Here is an 18909-nt window from a genome sequence, read left to right on the forward strand (position 1 = left end):
CGGCTTGTATATAGTTACGACTTACTAGTCGCCTCATAATGGTTTAATATTCGTTTGCAATCTTCCAGTCATACTCCGTACGCAGGTACCTTGGAGGAAAGAGCACTCTAGGCTTCTCTAGCTGCTACTTTTATAGTCAATTCCCTTCCGATGCACGTCCATGGTCGACTGCCACATCTATACTCTGACCACTCGAAAGACCTGTTTTCAACGTCCATCAGTTCTCTGGCAGTTCAATCATCATACTGGTCTCGTCTCAGATATACGCCCGGGACAGGAACTACCGCCCGTATGGCGCCTCTACGTGAACCATGGCCACACCATTTGATCTTCCCAACACTCGGGGCCTGGGATCTTTTTCTTCGATCCTGATCAACATTGGCACTCCTTAGTAACCATTTCCAAAATGAGCTCCACTAGGCCTCACTGGAAGGGCTGCTGTCAATGCGGCAAAACCGAGAACCTGATGCGTTGCGGTGGTTGCAAAGTCATATTCTACTGCAGTAGAGAACACCAAAGCAGAACATCGCGACAAGCACAAGACCGCCTGCAAAGACGACGTGAAAGCACGCAACAGGTGTAACCTAGAGGAAGAGAAGATTCAAAACACGCCAGATGACGGATTCAGCTGGGGCAATGCTTTCGAAACTGGCCCCGGTCGTTTCTGGGGCATCTTCGAAACCAGAACTTATATGAAAGCTCGGTTTACCTGGGCAGAAGCTGTTGGAATCGTCGGGACGAAACAGGGCCTGCAGGATAAGCTGGATCACTACATGGATATGCTGCGCCTTTGTCGGAGCGATAACATGGGCATTCGCTCGTTTGTGCCTGCGATCATGCTGCGATTGAACAAGGACCAGGAGTGCTACGACTTTACGAAGTGGTGGCTAATCGACAAGGGAGATCAGTACGATTGGGGCGGCATGAGTCAACCGTACCTGGACATCAAGAGCGCGGATGTCTTTGAAGAGATGACCTATCTCCAAAATTCCAACAACTTCACTGATCTGGACTACTTGATGGATCTCACTCTTCTGAAGGTCAAATTGCTTCTTGATCTTAAGGAGCTCGACAAGGTCACAGCGGACGCCGGCTCGAAAGTCCTACGGGAGATCCTAGACAATATTCGCCTTCACACCCCGGCCAGCCCCATCATCGCCAACAACAAGCAGCTTCTCCAGCGCGATGGCCATTCAGCAACTATCAAGTTGCTGGACAGACACATCTGGGAGTTGTATAAGGCTGCACTCAAGAGAAACAAGTTCGTCTGGGACGCTTTGGTGAACGCGGTTGACGGTTCTTATCCTGGCATGTATGCTATTAGCAGCAAGGAGGAAGCGCAATACTCGCTCTTCAACTCGCTGGAGGCTTGGTGCCGCACTAAATGTGCTATGGAGTACATCGAGGGCGTGCATAATGAACTCTCTGATAAAGTTGGAAGAAAGTATTACTGATTACGATACAACATCACAAAACTTTGAGCATATTATTTCAATCTCTAAAGATATCAGCGGTCGTCGATCCTACCCCTTAGTCTTCTTTGATTGAGACTAGAACCTAGGAATAGAAAATTTGAACCTTTTCCTGAGTGGTTGTTGGATATTGTTCGCCTGCTTCTTTGATATCAAATACAGCAGTTGCGATGCACGAGCGGAGGGTTAAACAGAGGAAGTGGCCATACATCTTAAAGACAGGTATTACCAAAATAGTTCTCCCCTCATGTGTCGATGGCACAGTTACCAGAAAAGAGGTGCGAATGCGTATTGCTTCTCAAAATGACTGGGATATTATACATCCCTGCGTGGTATCATGTGTCATAATAGGTATCTATAGTAACTGGCTTGAAGCCCAAAATGCGAAACAAAAAACACCATTCATCCATGGTTCAGAGTACACCCTTGATGAATGCCCAAACAATCTATCTCCCCTCAGCACGCTCCACGAGCCGCTCCTCCAACCCCATAGGCTCCCATACTTGCTTGTCCTTCTTATTCTGCACCCACACGACATCACCCTGGATAAAAGCCACAACGCCACCTTTGCCCGTTGCACTGGCCGTGATGCGGAACAAGGGCTGACCGTTCTGGGGGTGTGCTTCGCGCAGCGGGAGCATGATGAGGCCTTCCTCCGCGCACCATGTTTCGAGGATGTCCTTGAAGGCGACCTCTTCGATGATTTTCGGTTTACGGGAGGCCGGTAGTTCTGGTGGTATTGATGGTTGTGTTTGAGATGCGGGCTGTGTGTGTTTGGATGGTTTGGAGGTGGAGGCGGGGGGAGGTAATTCTTCAGCGGCACGATCACCCAGTTGGGCGGCTGCATCCATGGTGCGGAGCGCCTTGTTCCATTCCTCATCCACGATCTCGAGTTCGTTAATTTCTGACGGGAATTGAGACCGCCACCAGGTAAACCACTCGGCGACTTCTTCGTAGTTCGGGTCGTTGGTGAGCCAGACGTAGAGGATCTGGTGGAATTTGGGAAAGAACTCGGCGACGAAGAGGAGGCCAAGTACGTTTGGCTTGAACCAGTCTTTCCATTTGAGGATGTTTTCGAAGGGCGTGAGGTCTTGGTCTTGCGGGTTGACGTCAAAGTCGGCGCGGAGTTGGGCAGCCAAGCGCTGAAGGAGGTGATTGCGTAGACAGGTGTCAAACTCGGAAGATAGGGCGTCGCGCCAGAGATCGAAGCCTGGGGCTGGACCAGCGCTGAGGTCCCAGGTGTCTAGTAAGCTGCGGAACTTGCGTTTGGCGTCGGAGAGAAGGCCTGTGGCTTGCTTGGGATTTGTGTGTCGCTCGTCGAGGTACTGAAGCCATGTAAAGAGCCACCAGGGCACGCGGGAATTTTGCTGCGATTGAGATGAAGAGGAGCGTTTGGGTTTCCAGGATTTGAGGCCGTTTGTGAGCTTTGGGACCACGAGCTGGTCGAGGACGTTGGCGTAGACGAAAGGTGGTAGCAGTTCTTTCCATGAAACAATGAGGGTGGTGGCAGGTGAAGGGTTGAAGACGTCCCAGTCGTTGAGGAGAGCGGATCGTACGCGCGGAAGCCATAAGGTGTAGATCATGGTTTCGTAAGGAGAGGTCGACGAGCGTTGCGCGACTTGCCCGTCGCTAGGTTTGCGGGATAGAAGGGGTTGTAGACGGCGTAGATTGGCGACCAGGAAGGTTGGGGCTTTGAGCGGCTCCCAATCCTCCATGGCTTCTAGGAACAGAGGATGAAGTGCGGCAACCGCGGTCTCCCACAGCCTATATTCATCAATCTCTGCCTTGTATTGGATTTCCAACGACTCCAGTTGGTCAGTAACATAGTCGATTTTCGCTTGCGGGCTGTCACTACTCTCCTCGGGAATGACCTCCAGAGCCCCGAAGGCGGCAACCAGTCCTGATAGCTGATCAATTTGGCGCTGGTTCGTATCTAGTTGGTCCACGACTTGAGTCTCGTCCTGTTCAATGTATTGCTTCCTCTCCGTCAAACCCTTCCATTCGTCGGCGAAGGCTTCTAGGTCCTGGCGAGCACGGCGTGCAATCTTGTATGCTTCGCTCTGCTCTGTGTTCACGAAGTCGACGGGTGCCATTAGACCGGCTGTGGAGGTCAATACTCTCTGTTCCTTGCCTGTCGCATCGATCAAGGACTTTAGCACGTTGGGCACCTCGAGGCCTTCCATATCCGCTTCGATTTCGCGAGCAGTACGGAACTGGGGCTTCTTCCTCCCCATAGGCTTACTCTCACCCTCGGCACGCCCACCTTCTTTTCTCTGTTGCCTCTTTTTCTTCCTCTTGAATTCTTCATCTGAGCTCTCCTCGACTGATTCGCCTCGCAGAGCTGCGGCACGTTTCTCCTCGGTACGGGCTACCTTGCTCTTCTCGCGAACCGCGCCGAGGCCTATACCCTGTGGACGAGCCTGAGCTTCGATCGGATTCACAATACCCTGCCCACTTGACCCAAGGCCCTGGCCATGAACATAACCCATCTTGGCCAACATGCGGGCACCGAAGGAATTGGCCGCGGGGCCATTCCCAGAGGACTGCTTGGTCGCATTGTTATTCCAAACATTTTGACCCATGCCTAACCCTCGACCGCGACCACGGCCCATCCCCGAGCCCATGCCAGAGCCCATTCCCAGACCGCCTGTCGGAGGAGATTCAGAACGCGATGCGGCACGGTTGAAGCCACGGAAAGATGCGCGGGGAGGAGAGTCGGCTTCGTCGTCGTCGGAGCTCACGTCGGCATATTTTCGCTTGTGGGCCGCGGAGTCCATGATGGCACTCTGAGCTGAATAAGTCTTTTGGCGAACTCGAGATGGAAAGTGTTCCGTGAGAGAGGCCAGTGTCTAGATAGAAAAGTTCGGGGCGGCAAAACGCGGCTCCGAGGCGGACGGAGCATGACGGAGCTCTCCAAAATAAATGACGTCGAGCTCTTCGCTTCGGTTCTTCTCTTCTTCTTCTTCTCCTCAAAAAGTCTTCCTTAATTGAGTATTCTCTTTGCTGTAATACTATAATCAATCTGTAGTCATGGCCTCTCTCATCCGCACTTCCCTTCGCACTGGTCTCCGTGCCAGCTCTTCCTCCGCTGCTCCCTTGACCTTCACCCGCGGCAAGGCTACTCTGCCCGACCTCGCCTGTAAGTGCGCCTGTCGCATGTCTTTTTTACTATTGTCGGGTAGATCAATGACTCTTATTGTATAGATGACTATGGCGCTCTCGAGCCCGCCGTCTCCGGCAAGATCATGGAGCTGCACCACAAGAACCACCACCAGACCTACGTCAACAGCTACAACACCGCCATTGAGCAGCTCCAGGAAGCTCAGGCAAGCAACAACATTGCCGCTCAGATTGCTCTTAAGCCCCTGATCAACTTCCACGGCGGTGGCCACATCAACCACACCCTCTTCTGGGAGAACCTTGCTCCCAAAAATGCCGGTGGTGGTGAGCCTCCTTCCGGTGCCCTTTCCAAGGCCATCAACGACAGCTTCGGTAGCCTCGAGAACTTCCAGGGCCAGATGAACACTGCCCTTGCTGGTATCCAGGGAAGCGGTTGGGCTTGGTTGGTCCAGGACAAGCAGACCGGCAGCATCGCCATCAAGACCTACGCGGTAAGTGATTCCTCGTTTTGGTGCCAGAGGACAGCAAGCTAACTGAGACGGAATAGAACCAGGACCCCGTTGTTGGACAGTTCAAGCCTCTCCTCGGTATTGACGCTTGGGAGCACGCCTACTAGTGAGTGTTTTCGGTTCTTTCGGTCATCTACCCCGCTAACCCGTATCAGCCTGCAATACCAGAACCGCAAGGCCGAGTACTTCAAGGCTATCTGGGAGGTGATCAACTGGAAGGCCGTTGAGAAGCGCTTTGCTTAGACCCTGAGCGCATGTCATATTAAATTGTTGGATATATCCCTATGTGACTGTAATTGTGCCAATGTACTGAATGATGACACAATATCCCATGTTTGAAGCTATGTATGATTCAGTCGTAGCGTGGAGCTGTTGTGTGACATGGTCTGGGTTCTCCATGAGGGGCATGCGGTGCGTGGAAGTCTAAAGGTACCGAAAGTGTTGCGATCATCGTCCCTGGGCTGCCCATGGTTCGGCGTTGGCTCATACTCGGAACCGCCGGAGTCGGCAACTGTCCGTCTAGTCTTTGTAGAAATAGAATATATAAGAACCCTGACGGGCATTCAATTTGCAACTGGACATGAACTGAGTGCTACAAGCGTTTGAGATCCCGAGGGCTGTACTGTCTGATTACCAGAGCAGTCCCACGTCATCGCCGAACTTCCAGATCGGGCCGGCTTATCGTCGTCTCTATCTTTTTTTCATACTCGAGCAGCTTATCTCGACTTGTCACATTCCAATGCCAAAAGATGCCCGAAGAGAAGCAGGGTCTACGCGGGTTATTCTCGAGAGCTCTCCGGCCCAAGAAATCCCGGCAAGTCCTGCGCAAGCAAACTAGCGCCTCGACAACGGCGTCGACAGCCCTCTCCACAACCACCACCCTAACCAACAACGAAGATGTGCCTCCCGTGCCGACGCTCGCACCCCTTGCAGCTCACAACGAAAAGTATCGGCATGTGCATGCTCAGCAGGATACCCAACTAGGCGAGGCGCTCGATCACACGACCGTTATCCATGCCATTGGCATACAAAACTTCGACGTAAGTCCCCAGCTTTTTCCCGAGCATCGCGAGCGGAGCATTGACTTGCATTACCTCAGACCGACAGCGACACCGATAATATCTATGGCCGCGACACCCGGCCACCGGGCGAACCGCTCATTGCCAGTCTTCCGGACGACCTTTGGATGCAAATCGCCGGACACCTCACCCCGGCAGATGGCGCCCGACTCGCCATTTCCAGCAGAACCCTATACGCCCGCCTATACCCATACCCCTGGCGCTGGCTCAACGAGCCTGAGCACACCGACGAGCGCGCCGACTTCCTTGTCTCCCAGGACAGATACTATCCGCACCATCTCCTCTGCTTCCCCTGCGGCCGATTCCACCTCCGAACACAAGAAGGCCGCGAAACCCTACAACCCGCCAAAGTCCTGAACCCGCTCTTCGACTGCCCTAATGTTCAAAATAATCTCCGCCCTCCTGCCCGTCACCGCATCACCCACGGCCGCACAATCCCCTTTACATTCGTTCAGCTTGCCACCCGTCCATACCGGTTCAAATCGCCCATCTACGGCCTCTCGGATCCGACTTTAGCCCTCAGCCGCCGCTGGCGCCGCGACGACTGGTCTCATCAATCCCGCTTCCACGTGCATAATGGCCGTCTTCTTATGCGGGTGACGTCCCAGACGTTCGCCGAACCAGGCCTTCCTCCCTCCTCGCAACGGATGCTCCTATACTCGCGTGAAGACTACTGGCCATACTTCTCGGCTTGCGCGCACTGGCGCGACGGCGATCTAATGTCCGCCGCCAAGTGCGCACTCGGACACATTCCTCTTTCCCGACGTACAGAAGGGCTCCAGGGCCTCGAGCACCGCGCCAAAGACATGGCGCACCGGCGCGTGCATAACCCCAACGCCATCGCGACCCTCTGCAGCCATTGTCGCCCCATGCGCCGCTGCCCGGACTGCCCCTCGGAATATTTGATCGAGGTCAAGCTCACGGAGCAGCGCGAGGCAGGCGTGCAGTCGCGGTTCCGGCACGCGATTGTCGTGACGCGCTGGTGTGATCTGGGTGATGGGTCTAGCCCCCGGTTGTCTAAGGAGTGGGCGGCTTGTAATGGGGAGCTGGAGGGGTACGATTCTTTTCAGGTCTTAGGGAGACGGGCTATATCGGGGATCTTTGAGTCGGCGTTTACGGATGAGACGATTCCCGGGCAGAGGATCATTTCCATGAATCCGACGGGTAAGAGATTGGGTGAAGAGGGGAATAGTTGGTATTGATTATTGTTGTTGGCGTTTATTTTGGTGGGTTGTCTCATGGCGCAGGTAGGTTACGGTTATTCATATCATTTGGTAGGACTCTTAGGCTATAACTACATACTGTAATTAAGTAATTAGCGAAATAAAAGTACATTCAAAGCGTGACTGAGATGTGCATTCGGCCTGGGCAGCCACAAAGAGCAAGTGCTGGAACGTCCAGCAAGCACCGGTCTTGGGAAATGACTCCTCTGCGAGTTTCTACCAGGGTAGCGCCAGAGAGTGGATTGTTTCTAAAGATACGTATTAGGGAGATGAATGGCGCATAGGCCGTTATGACGAGAAATGCAGCCAGTGCATGGTCATCATTATCAAGCTAGTCATAATTACACAAAAACGGAATAGAATGTAATGAAACGAGACAAAATGAGAGACGCATCGTAATGTAAGTATCCGCGTCAAGCCAAACGGACAAAAAGATCATAAAGCCAAACGTGAGGTACTCATACTCGTACTCGTGCTCATGCTCATTGGGTATCGTGACACATAAGGTGGGTAGATCATCATCCCCGTTGTAGTGGTTGTCTGAACCGTAGATTATTGTCTAAATAAAAGACGTAATAGATGAGTGTAAGGTATTGGGTGTTGGAGGTAATATGGGGGGTTTGTTCCTTAGGTAGGTCAGGTCCGTCTTGACCGGCGCTCCATGTATCGCGGACGACGCCCCTGCTCGTCAACGGGCTCGTCTGTGCGCGTTGGGTGCCTCGTTCGGGTTGCGAACGTGGCGGACTCCTCTGTGGCCGCTTCAGCGTGCTTCCTTGGAGGGTCCGCCGCGGGGAGTGTAGCATTATCGTATGTTGCGAAGCGCGAAGAGGCACGGACAGCTGTGTTTGTAGAAGCAGAGATTGAAGGTGCCGTTGTCAGCGTTACTGGAGAGTCAGATTTGTTGGATGACGACATTGAAGTTTGCGTTTGAGGCGGCACCTCTGACTTCTTCAGTGACGAGCCCAAGCCAGAGCTGGCGCCCTTCATCCAGCCGAAGATACCGAGGGATCCGCGACGCTTGTGCTGGTCTTTTCCGCCATGGGATGACGAGGGTCTGGTCGTTGATGATGATGGTGAGTTGAGGGAGCTGCTCAAGAGGTTCGCTTCAGTGAAGGAGCGCGACATGCCGCTTTCTTCTGCGTATGTTGGTCCGGAGAAGGCGGAAAAGTCGCTCGGTTGTCCGGCGCCTGACAGAGGACGAGGGGCTCGCTGCTGTTGGTTCCTTGTCTTTCGAATGACTGGCGATGGGGCGCCGTCGTCCCTATCGGAGTCGGAAATGGGGGAAGGTTGAAGGCGGCGCGCGTTGGCGGAACGGTTGAAGAAATGGGGGAGGAGGCTGATCCTGCGACGTGGCTCGGGTTCTGGCTCTGCTGCTGCTGGAGCGTCATCGTCCTCTAGAGCGCGCAGGTTGATTGTCTGGATGATAGGCAGGGTTGGTTCTCGGACAGCAGAGTCAATGCTGTGCCGGCGGCCCAGGAAGGAGGATTGGCTGGGAGCGCGTGCACCCACAAGCCGAGAATTTACAGGAACGGGACCTGCCCGGTTCCTTGTGCCGGGACGGGCAGCCTCGATCCAATCGTCGGCAGTCATGGACGGTGGCGAAGATCCTAAACTTGTTGCTCCGTCGCGGGTGGTTGGCCTGGAAAGAGAGTAATAGTCCTTGTCCATCCTGGAGAGAACCCTTTCGAAGTGGTCAGAGTAGATTACATGGTTGGTAGTAGAATGGTCGTAACGCGGCTGGATGCTGTTCAGGGGGAATATCGCAGGGTCCTCGTCACTTTCGTCGAAACTCGGCCGGGGGAATGTAACCTTGCTTAGATTCGTGTCCATGCTTTCTCTGGGCTCGATGGTTATGGAGCTTTGTCTTGCTGTCAGCTCACCAGCAGATCGTGGTCGGGTCAGGCAATGCCGCAGCTCGGACTGGCCCTTGTCTGCAATTGTACTGTTAGATGAGCTGTTGGCCCATGCCGGGTAGGAGGTAGTCATAGTGTCCGGCGTCTGCGGGAGTCGCGCGCTTCCAAAGATACTCTCTATCTTCGACTTGCGGCTGGAGCTACTTGGACTTGATGCCTGGGACTCTTTGAATACATCTGACAACCGTCGGGTCTTTCGCCGCGTAGTCTCAGTTTTAGGAGCGTCATCTGCTTCCTCAGGAAGCCATCGATTTACTTTGACAATTTCAGCATCAGCGATGCGCAAGGTGACAGAAGAGATATTCGTGCTTTGAGTGCTTGTTTCCCTAAGGCGTACTGGAATGTCAATCTCGTCGTACTCATCTTCCGAAATTGCAGTATCGTGTATGTTTAGCTCGCTGCACTCGCTTAAAGCACTCAGCCTCGGTGACTCAGGTTCGATCGTCTCGGTCATAGAGTTCATGCTTTCCGATTTAGTGATCGGGGTCGGTACAGGAATAGGATGATCGTCCGCATACACATATAAGCTGCGTAGAGCCGCTGTGCTCTTACTCTCGTCGAGCAGGAAGGACGGCGCGCGCTGGAGTATACGGGATCCGGATGAGACCCGGCGGCGTTCAGACTGTCTAGTACCGCGCCTCGACGACGTTCTCTCCGGAATATCAGGAGTGGCACAATTCCTGGGCGTCGCAACACCTGATTCATCATATGGAAAGTGTGGAGTAGAAGAGCGCGGGTCATTCTTGTCCATCGCAAGCTCCTCCACCCTAGCCTCTAGTTGACAGATGAGTTCCACGGCTTCGGTAACGGCTTGGTCTCGTTTGTCAATCTCTTGTCGTAGCTGCTCGTTAGATTCTCGGAGTCGCTGGTTATCTTCCTCGGCGGCCCTAAGCTCCTGCACTTCGTCCTCCAGTCTACGCATGCGTTCGAGCTCGTCCTCTAGTTCTTGCATTCGTTGCAGCTTCTTCTCTAGCGCGGATAACTGCTGCACACGATGAAATATCTCCAGCTTCAGATCGAAGTTCTGTTTGCTGATTTTCGAGATATACTAATCCAGTCAGCCAGGTATTTAACCATTTTCAGTGCGCAACACTGACCTGGTCCGTTTCTCGGACTCCCATTTCTGGCGGCCGTCTGACACTACCATGAGATGACATCTTTATGTTTTGCTGTTTTTCGGAGCCCGGTTCCTCCTGGGAGTTGGTTCGGGTTTGAGACTGAGACTGAGACTGAGATTGGGTTTGGGTTTGGGTTTGGGTCTGGCACCACTCTGGCGTGCGCCTTGGGCTGTCCTCCAGTTCCTCCAACCCGCCAGTCCGGGCTCCTCGTGATGCGCGTTGTTCCTTGAGCAGGTCTTGTAGAAGGGCGGAGGATGGATTCACCATTGACGAAGAGTTAGGTTCCGGAGTATCTGCAAAAGTTGTTCTGGATTAGCATCCGTCCCTTGATGGTCCTCGGCCCCCATGTAGGAGATTAAATGCGCGCAATACGTACGTGACCTCGATTTCTGCGGCGTGCGCGGGGTATTTCCCATCGGCGACGCATCCTGTAGCCACGACATTTCTAAACACGAATCAATACTACATCCAATGTTATATGCAAAGTAGGTATAAGTGCGCACCGGTGCCGCGCTGTGTTGGAGTCTCCATATTGATTTTGCCCTTGATTCGCGTAAGCGCAGGAGGCCTAGGGGGTTCAGATCTTTCTGCAAGCAAGGAAAATAGGTTAGCACGATCTACCGTCTCTCAGCTAGGGATGGATTCACAGAGTGGAACAAACTTTTTGGCTGTGAACTGTGTCTCACTGACTTGCTTCCGCTTTCTATTGTCGCGGCCGGCGAGGGATATGAGCAGTGCCGTAGGGAAGATGAAGTAGTAGTCTGTCCTGAGCTGAAGCTCCGGCGCGGTGGATTCCCCACCATCTTGAAGAGTTATTTTGTATCAACGGCGAGGCGCGCGATTACGATTGAATGCAGCAGCAGGATCGCAGGACGTGTGTCCACTAGTCTGCAAGCCTCATTGATGGGGATTTAGAAAGCCAAACGATAGGATCGCGCAAGGACGAAGGATCATGTCTTGTTCCGGTAGAACCTATGACGCGAGGGGTTTCCTCATCCAGAAGATCTCAAAGATGGGCGCGTTTGTTTGACTGCTGCTAGCGTAGCGGGGAATGGCCTGGTTAAAGAGTTAAAGGATGAACCATCGAAGGCAGACAGGTACCAAGAAGCGAAAAGATGGGAGAGAGCAGGTGAAAGAGGTGATAGCTAGTAGTACGTTCAATAATTGTGACGAGTCCAGCAGGTCTTAGTGGGCGGCCAAGGGGGCAGGGAGTTGAACCTCACAAGCTGGGAGATCCACCCTGCACGAGCTCACTCAATAACAGCCGCTGATAATGATCAGAGTTTCTGATTGTCGTTTACAAACAGTGTTGCCATGTCAGTGATGCGAGGGAGGCCATGAATGCATAGCATTGCTGTCAAGGTCAACGCGGCATTCCAGCCTCTCCAATCTCCCAGCGCACAGAATGCGCTCAGAGGATCCAGAGTCCAGACCAGCTTGGAGAGGGGAAGATGATGTGCAATTGCCGTCGTCCCAGGGGCATTTTAGTCCACAGCCTCAGTGGCCAACAAGAGTGTAAGCCGCTGGGGCTAAAAGGCCGCTAAAGCCAGGTACTCCGCCGTCTCCTCCTTAGCATCGTTTGGGGAGCAACCTTAAGGAATAATCACACGGGGCTGTCCTTGATAACTGTGACGACCAGGATGCTAATCCCTGGCGCTTACTGCTGGTTGGCTATTCCTCCAGAGCCAGCCCCAACTAGCAGGGTCAAGGCACATTCTTGACGGGCTTCATCCATGAATCCCTTGCCAACGGGCGTTGCAGATAAGGACGATCCCCGCAGCCACGCGGTGTTTCTATTCCTGCCACACTATAAGTAATCTCGTCCTAGACCCAGTATTCTAGGCAAGGGTCACGGTTTGGCAGCGGCCGGGTAGGAAGGGTAGTTATACGGAAGAGTACTTGATGAAGAGGCGTCGGGGTGGTCGTTGATGCTGTTGAAATCTGACGCATCTTCAGCCCCGCAGCAGCCCACGGTTCAGCAGCGGGAATCTCAGGGTTCAGATTCGCCAATCGAGATGCACAGTCAAGATCTCAGCCAAATTGGCAACTCCTCAGCTCGTGCTCAGACCCGTTGTCTGCTTTTTACTGATGACAATTCCTGCCGACTGCTCTACATATTCATCAAACTCTATATGCTCGTTACGGAACTGTAAACTTAGCAGAAGAGCACGCTTCATACAGAAACTATTCCACTCAAAGTTATACGCTCGAGATTGTCAAATGCTCTGCTCAATGAGCTGGTTTAAACAGGTTCTAGATAGTAGGCTCTTTTCTCAGCTGCGTGGACCGCGTTCTTTGTTCATAATTGCCCAACTTTAAAATGTTTGCTACCATTCATCCTGATTGGATCGGCTCCAACAACCTGCATACCAGAGTCTCCAATGCGCCGTGCTCCAAAAATGAGTTGATGACCGGGATTTGCGGGCAACTGCCGACCACACCTATGGCAGTCAACATTCATCATTATATGAAATTTGTCAACTGATAGCTTGGTACGGCATCCATATGCTATCGAGGTTGATCTTCGCCAAGCAGGCGTTGAAACCATCTCAAATTCCAGTTCCATAACACCAGTAGTATACGACATTCGCTTTTTCATGTAATCGTCTCTCGTAGCGGAACGAGCACAGCTCGGTCCTTCATGTCTTAGACAGCAGGCGCCCCTCATCTCTTCTTGGCCTCTCCGGTCCAAATGCGCATCGATTTGGCGCCATCATGGGCGACACGGAACACTATTTTATGCTTAGCCAACGTTGAAAAAAAAAATCAAGGCAAAGTCAGATCCAAGGCTCACGCTGTCTCTCCGTCTCGTCCAATCCCTGCAAAAACTCCACTCCGTCCCCAAGAGCGCCTTTTGGATTATGCGCGTGGTCAGCAATCTCAGCAGCACGCTTTTTGAAAGTCTAAACAAAGCATGTTAGAAAAGACAGTCCCAATGATAGTAGCGATGCAGGAAACGTTACATTGCTCAGAATATCAACCATCTCCTCCTCCTCAAAGAGCTCCAAGACTCTTTCGCTCAAACGGTAGTAGTTCGGTGCCAACGAGCGCAGATCAACAGTCCGAGGGTCCGCCTTCAAAGCGTTCATCACTCGCTCCGATAGCGCAGATGGTATGTCAAGGGTAACTAGTCGAGAGGTCCCTAGTCGTGCTCTTTCTGGGAGTCAGACATGCACATCTTGACAAATCAAGCAGCGAGCTGGGTGTGATAGAAGCAATTACCCGATAGAAAGCATCTCGCCCAGCCATAATGGGAGATCAATCCGAGTCCCAGCTTTTATCTGTTCAGGCGCGGTCAGCTGTGATTGTTCTTGCTTAATCTCATACAGAATACAGTAAGCTCACATTCTCCCCAGGGTTGCCTTCTAGGATGCCAAGCCCAGGGACATCAAGTTCAAATGTGCATGGCAGTTTCTGTAGAAACTGGATTTAGTGTTTGGACGGTGAGTCGGGGGCCGAAGTTGAGATCCCATCATACTTGCGCATCGGTCAAGATCGAATCGATATCATAGTAAGACATTTCGGCCACAGAGGGTGAAAATGTCCTTGCGACTTGCTCGATCGTGTCTCCAGAGGCGCAATGAGAGCCGCGTCCCGTATGACGCGCTCTCACGTGATGAAGAGCTTTGGATAAATATCAACCAATCAAAGGACATGCTTACTACGCTTCATTTAAAGAGCCCGGTAGAGGCATCAGATCAGCGAACTCCGTACGGAGTACATACAATGGAAGCGAAAATCACAAATTGTCTTGTTAGAGATGGTGCTTAAGGCAGAAACGGCGGAGCTGGCGACCTATGACCTAAGCGATTGTCGACCCAGGGGAGCAGCACTTCCAATCCAAGGCAATTCGGCAACAGCGGGCACTTGCATCAGACATCCATGTTGAAATGACTGATCACAGTCCAAGATATATGCAGCACTGTCAGACTGTGACCCTCAGCTTCGGCTCACCATAATTGGACTGCCGTTGCAGTACTCGGAGTAAGCAACTCCTTGTCCTGCATATCAAGTGCATTTCAGAAGATAACATGTTGCTTGATCACAACGTGGCCGCACTGCGCGTGAAGACTAGGACCTAGACATACGAGCAGTTCATTTTGACCTATCCTTGATCTTCATGGCGCAGCCACTCGGCGATCTGTAAGGAAGAGAGGTACCACTCCGCAAAAGTATAGCTCAGATCAATATGTGGCGCAAAGGACCGAGGCGAAAAGCTTGGATCAGCAGAGTACAGAGACAAGTTAGCGCTGTATGCATGTTAGATGATCGTGTAACAGATTGGCAATTATTCAGTATCTTATTTATGTCGTGCTACCCAGGAGTGGAAACCCTGCCCAACCCTCTGAGCATCCATCACAACCCTGACCGCAGAGACCGTGTAGATAAGGTAAGAGTAGTAGTCGAGCAGCGATGTGAGTAAAGAACAACAAGTTCAACAACCGGTGTCGATCTTCGCACAATTACCGGCTTTGGCAACGTGTGCCTGTGGAAACTTGAATACCGAGTAAACTGTTTCGGTGCCTGAACTTCTGAAGGCGATCGATCCACTGTAGTCATGTTGAGAACTGGTCTATGACGTTCATGTATCCGGATTCTGCTGCATATGCTCCGGATAAAGAACATTAAAGCTGGCTTCAGCAATGCTGTTGCAGCAAAGTAGTAGATTCATGGGCCCCGTAGGAGAAACATTGACCATGGTCAATTGTTCTGGCGCAAATCGCTGCTCCTGAAGATGATCATCGCAGGTTCGTGAGTTCTGGAACTCCTGGCCGTGGATCTGGTAGACTATCTCGCCTCCGCCCGAAAATCGATGCCCAGGCCAACTTGGAGTCAGTACTAATCAGTGTGCAGAAAGCATCCCTCGAGTCTCTCCGACCGAAAGATAAAGCATTATCAGTACTCAATCAAAAGAGGGCAAGCCGAAGGAGACAATCCCACGAGGATGCTTTTCGCCGTCCATTCAGGAGCTGGGTGGGCTGGAGTAGTAGTGTTTTGCCCCTCAGTAGGATCCAAATTTAGCAGCTTGACTCTGGCCAGATCTGGAACGGCAACGGTCGACTGGACGGGGTCGCCAGGTTTCTGGACTTTTTCTTCCAAGACCGTCATTGATTAGAGCGATAATAATAATAATGGATCTTTTATTATAGACGTTTATCGCGCTCTCAACTACTGAGCGCATCCGTTCTCTTTTCTTCTCGTCCCTCGTTGCGCATAATCCCTTTCCACCTTGACTTCCTCCCTTGAACGACGCCAGCACGTATCCATCGTTGGGCGCCCTATCTGTTAGACTGGCGGGCTTTGATCATCTTCATTTCATTTCTCTGCTCTGATTGCTAGATCCGTCCGGGTCTTGCGGAATTTGGTCACACGACAATAAATTAGACACCGTTTTTGGATGGCAACGGCTTGTGTATCTGTGTAGCCAACATCTTTCGAAGATGGCCTACAACGCCGTTGCGCAGGGCGAACACGAACTGCCCTCCGACTCTGATGACTCCAGGGGACCCTCGCCGCAACCGCATGCCCATCCTCATTCCGGTCCTTCGTTCGAGCAACTCCCTTTGGATGCGGATCATATTGGGGCCGGGGAGCACCTGCAACGTGCAGGAACGGACGGATACAACGGCTTTCGGAGTCTGGGCTCCATGGTTCGATCGATGACAACGACAAGCTACGATATGGTAGAGTCAGACGACTACGAGGTAGTGGCCGATCCTCGAAGTCCAACAGGGCCGGACTTCAATAGACCCAGTAGCCCAGCCCCGACCGATAAGCACGCGGAGGCGCTGCGAACCCCAACCACCGAGCACTCTGTTCCTCTTAACCATCCGACCCCTGGGCTTCAGTCCTTGCAAGGTGCCTACGTTCATAATGTGGAGAGGCTGGAGAACGCTGCTGAACGTTTAAGCTTGAGCTCCGCAGATATTGGGAGTGAGATTCGCAAGATGGAAAAAAGACGTTCAAGCGCGGGCTCGGCCTCTGTGTCTAATTATGCTTCCCAGGACGCAATGTCTCATCGCGATTCGATCCAGTCGGGGACTCGCTTAGCTCAGGTCTCTGAACAATATGCGCTCGACGAATTCCCCAAAAACCCAACGGCTCGCCCTCTCGCTCATGCTTACCTCCCTCCGCTTCCGGATGCCGTCCCTTTGTCCTCGATCGATATCAACCAGCACCACCACGCGCACACACAATACGACTCAGAGATGGGTGTACCTGAAATGGAGCGGCCATTGTCGGCGGCATCCGGTGATACATACCGCCAGGCCAGGATTCTGTTCAATGATTTTGATGGCGTCCATTACGTTCCGATGGATAAGGGTTTAGATCTTGCACGCCGGGTATCACTGACAAGGCCCCCCCTCGCCAGCCGACCCCAGCCTTATAAACAGCCGCAGGAAGGCGAGAATATGGTCTTCTATCCTGCGCCTGTCCCAATGACGATCAATCTGCCACCGAAGCTCTCCCAGCGTCCAGACCACACACAACGAGAAAAACGCCGCACGCAGCTCCTCGATGCGGTGTCGCCTGATAAAAGGAAATCCGCGCCTTGGCTCGCAGAACAAGACCAGGCCGCCGGTCACGCTCGAAGACGGACCGCACAACCAGCCGATATACCCTCGCATCTTCGTGCCAGTGTCTTCTTCGAACCACCGAGCGCAACGCTTGATATTGATCCATCCCAGACCTCAGCAGTCGCAACACTTGACAGCATCCTCGATGCCTCCACAACCGCTCCAGTTACCGCTTTTACAGATCATCCATTCGCCGGTCCCGTAGGCCCAGAGGTATACAGCAGCTCGAAACACGGGAAACTCTCAAAAGATGTGCCTGGACAGCGCAAGAAGCTGCGACCCAAAAGCACCCTCGACTTGAGCCATCAACCGTCAGTGCCTGATTTCCGGTCTAGTTCTCTAGCGACGCACAACGTATACCCTACCACAGAAGCTGCAGCCGCGGAAACGCACGAGTCTACATCTCTACGCAAACACGTTAGTGAGTCTAGTTCTGACAGCGAAGGCGATTCCGAGGAAAGTTCAGGGAGCAGCGAAGAAGACAGCGAAGACACCGATGGCGAAGAACTCCATTTTACCGGGCCACCAGCTACGTTAATTGCTGAACTTGAGCAAAGGAAACACGACCTCAAACAGAGGCGCCGCACGGCACCCAACGCGGTCGGCATGCAATCTACTCTCCTCCAGCTGGAAGCGGTGGCAGCTAAACAGAGCGAACACAGGCGACAGAAGCCTGTTGCCCTCGCTTGGGAGAATCCGGATGCCTACCCTAATGATGAGGATGACGATGAAGATGTCCCTCTTGGCATGCTTTTCCCGGATAAGGCGCAACACACTGACGAAGCCCGGCCCCTGGGTCTTATGGAGAAGAGGGAAATGGAAGAAAGCGAACCGCTGAGTAGGCGGCGTGCGCGACTAAGAGGCGAGCCGCTGCCTCAGCCTATTAATCAGCGTCCTATGACCATGTATTCGCAAGGGACACACGCCGCGTTCGCTCAGGACCACGAAGATGATAGCGGAAACGAAGGGGAAACACTTGGCCAACGCCTGAGGCGGCTCAAAGGCCACGAACGCAACATATCCAAGGCCGATACGGATTTTACAACCGAGCTATTGGCAGAGTTCGACCATTTGAAGGAGGACGAAAAGAAGGATACCCAGAATGAACCATCACAAGAAGACGAAACCCTAGCACAGAGGCGAGCCCGTCTCAAAAAGGAGGCTAGTGAGAAACGAAATTCAGGTTTAAAGATACCTCGATACAGAAGGAGTATGGCGGATATTCTCCATGTACCCCGTCCTTCCACTGTCGGTCAACAGTCCATGATGCAGCAGACTCCTGGTCCCCACGGTCCCATTAACCAGCGCTCTCTTGATCATCGAATGTCCATGCAGCATTTGCCGGTCAGTGCTGGACCACCGAGGACGGCAGCGGGATTCTCACCATACCAAGCACCAAGCCTGGCTGGTCCATATGGCTACCCGATCGCACATCCTAATACGTTCTACAGCGACGCAATTCTGGGCAATGGAAACCTGAGCTACGCAATGCCACCTAATATCCGTCCAAACATGATGCGGCAAGAAACTGATCCCGGGCAACGGGCTGTCATTGACCGCTGGAGACAGAGCATTGTTTGATACTTGTCGTTTTCTTGCATTCTGTTGAAAACAACTGTTTTTTGGGTGTTCCGGCGTCTCACTTAGCGTATATTAGGTTGGGAGCATCATACATGCAGCGTTCGGCCTCAGGTTTTGTAGATTAGCATTAACTGAAGATTTGTATATTGTGCTTCACAAGCAATGATATACCACCTGCTTGATTTTCTCCGTGCGTCTTGAGACATGCCGTCATGACCTCGTATACTCCGGAGTAGGATGCAATATATATTTGAGCCAGTAATGCAGCGGGATAGTACAAATGACAAGCAACTAACCCTACCTAAGTTCGAACATA

The 18909-nt window shown here is 52.6% G+C and overlaps 6 protein-coding genes across 6 annotated transcripts; 3 read left to right on the forward strand and 3 right to left on the reverse strand.

The window, feature by feature from the left end:
- Nucleotides 1-1788: 1788 nt before the first annotated feature.
- BDW74DRAFT_147141 (putative G-patch domain protein (TFIP11)) lies at nucleotides 1789-4290 on the reverse strand. Its single transcript, XM_073723491.1, has one exon. It carries the CDS (start codon nucleotides 4247-4249, stop codon nucleotides 1919-1921), a length of 2331 nt encoding a protein of 776 aa, XP_073586980.1. The 5' UTR covers nucleotides 4250-4290; the 3' UTR covers nucleotides 1789-1918.
- Nucleotides 4291-4407: 117 nt separating this feature from the next.
- On the forward strand, nucleotides 4408-5669 carry sod2 (superoxide dismutase sodB). The gene is made up of 4 exons (XM_073723492.1): nucleotides 4408-4611; nucleotides 4677-5083; nucleotides 5140-5207; nucleotides 5257-5669. Exons 1-4 carry the CDS (start codon nucleotides 4503-4505, stop codon nucleotides 5342-5344), a joined length of 672 nt encoding a protein of 223 aa, XP_073586981.1. The 5' UTR covers nucleotides 4408-4502; the 3' UTR covers nucleotides 5345-5669.
- A 180-nt stretch (nucleotides 5670-5849) lies between these two features.
- BDW74DRAFT_147145 (uncharacterized protein) lies at nucleotides 5850-7526 on the forward strand (the record flags this gene model as incomplete). The annotated part of the gene is made up of 2 exons (XM_073723493.1): nucleotides 5850-6141; nucleotides 6201-7526. Coding segments are annotated over 2 exons (1474 nt in total), but the record flags the coding sequence as incomplete, so codon positions are not given.
- A 513-nt stretch (nucleotides 7527-8039) lies between these two features.
- BDW74DRAFT_166049 (uncharacterized protein) lies at nucleotides 8040-10965 on the reverse strand (the record flags this gene model as incomplete). Its single annotated transcript, XM_073726492.1, has 4 exons — nucleotides 8040-10364; nucleotides 10414-10727; nucleotides 10811-10879; nucleotides 10938-10965. 4 exons carry the CDS (start codon nucleotides 10963-10965, stop codon nucleotides 8040-8042), a joined length of 2736 nt encoding a protein of 911 aa, XP_073586983.1.
- Nucleotides 10966-13098: 2133 nt separating this feature from the next.
- On the reverse strand, nucleotides 13099-13954 carry psf3 (DNA replication protein PSF3; the record flags this gene model as incomplete). The annotated part of the gene is made up of 6 exons (XM_073728167.1): nucleotides 13099-13166; nucleotides 13229-13337; nucleotides 13398-13587; nucleotides 13657-13715; nucleotides 13780-13848; nucleotides 13913-13954. 6 exons carry the CDS (start codon nucleotides 13952-13954, stop codon nucleotides 13099-13101), a joined length of 537 nt encoding a protein of 178 aa, XP_073586984.1.
- Nucleotides 13955-15627: 1673 nt separating this feature from the next.
- On the forward strand, nucleotides 15628-18871 carry BDW74DRAFT_147158 (uncharacterized protein). The gene has a single exon (XM_073723494.1). It carries the CDS (start codon nucleotides 15876-15878, stop codon nucleotides 18591-18593), a length of 2718 nt encoding a protein of 905 aa, XP_073586985.1. The 5' UTR covers nucleotides 15628-15875; the 3' UTR covers nucleotides 18594-18871.
- Nucleotides 18872-18909: the final 38 nt, after the last annotated feature.

This window comes from Aspergillus multicolor (assembly GCF_047715735.1).
Source record: "Aspergillus multicolor strain CBS 133.54 unplaced genomic scaffold BDW74scaffold_4, whole genome shotgun sequence".
Lineage (NCBI taxonomy): Eukaryota > Fungi > Ascomycota > Eurotiomycetes > Eurotiales > Aspergillaceae > Aspergillus > Aspergillus multicolor.

Coding starts and splice junctions, on each gene's coding strand:
- BDW74DRAFT_147141 (XM_073723491.1), bottom strand. CDS start 4,249: ATGGACTCCGCGGCCCACAAGCGAAAATATGCCGACGTGAGCTCCGAC.
- sod2 (XM_073723492.1), top strand. CDS start 4,503: ATGGCCTCTCTCATCCGCACTTCCCTTCGCACTGGTCTCCGTGCCAGC. Junction 4,612..4,676: donor TACTCTGCCCGACCTCGCCT/GTAAGTGCGCCT, acceptor CTTATTGTATAG/ATGACTATGGCGCTCTCGAG. Junction 5,208..5,256: donor GCTTGGGAGCACGCCTACTA/GTGAGTGTTTTC, acceptor AACCCGTATCAG/CCTGCAATACCAGAACCGCA.
- BDW74DRAFT_147158 (XM_073723494.1), top strand. CDS start 15,876: ATGGCCTACAACGCCGTTGCGCAGGGCGAACACGAACTGCCCTCCGAC.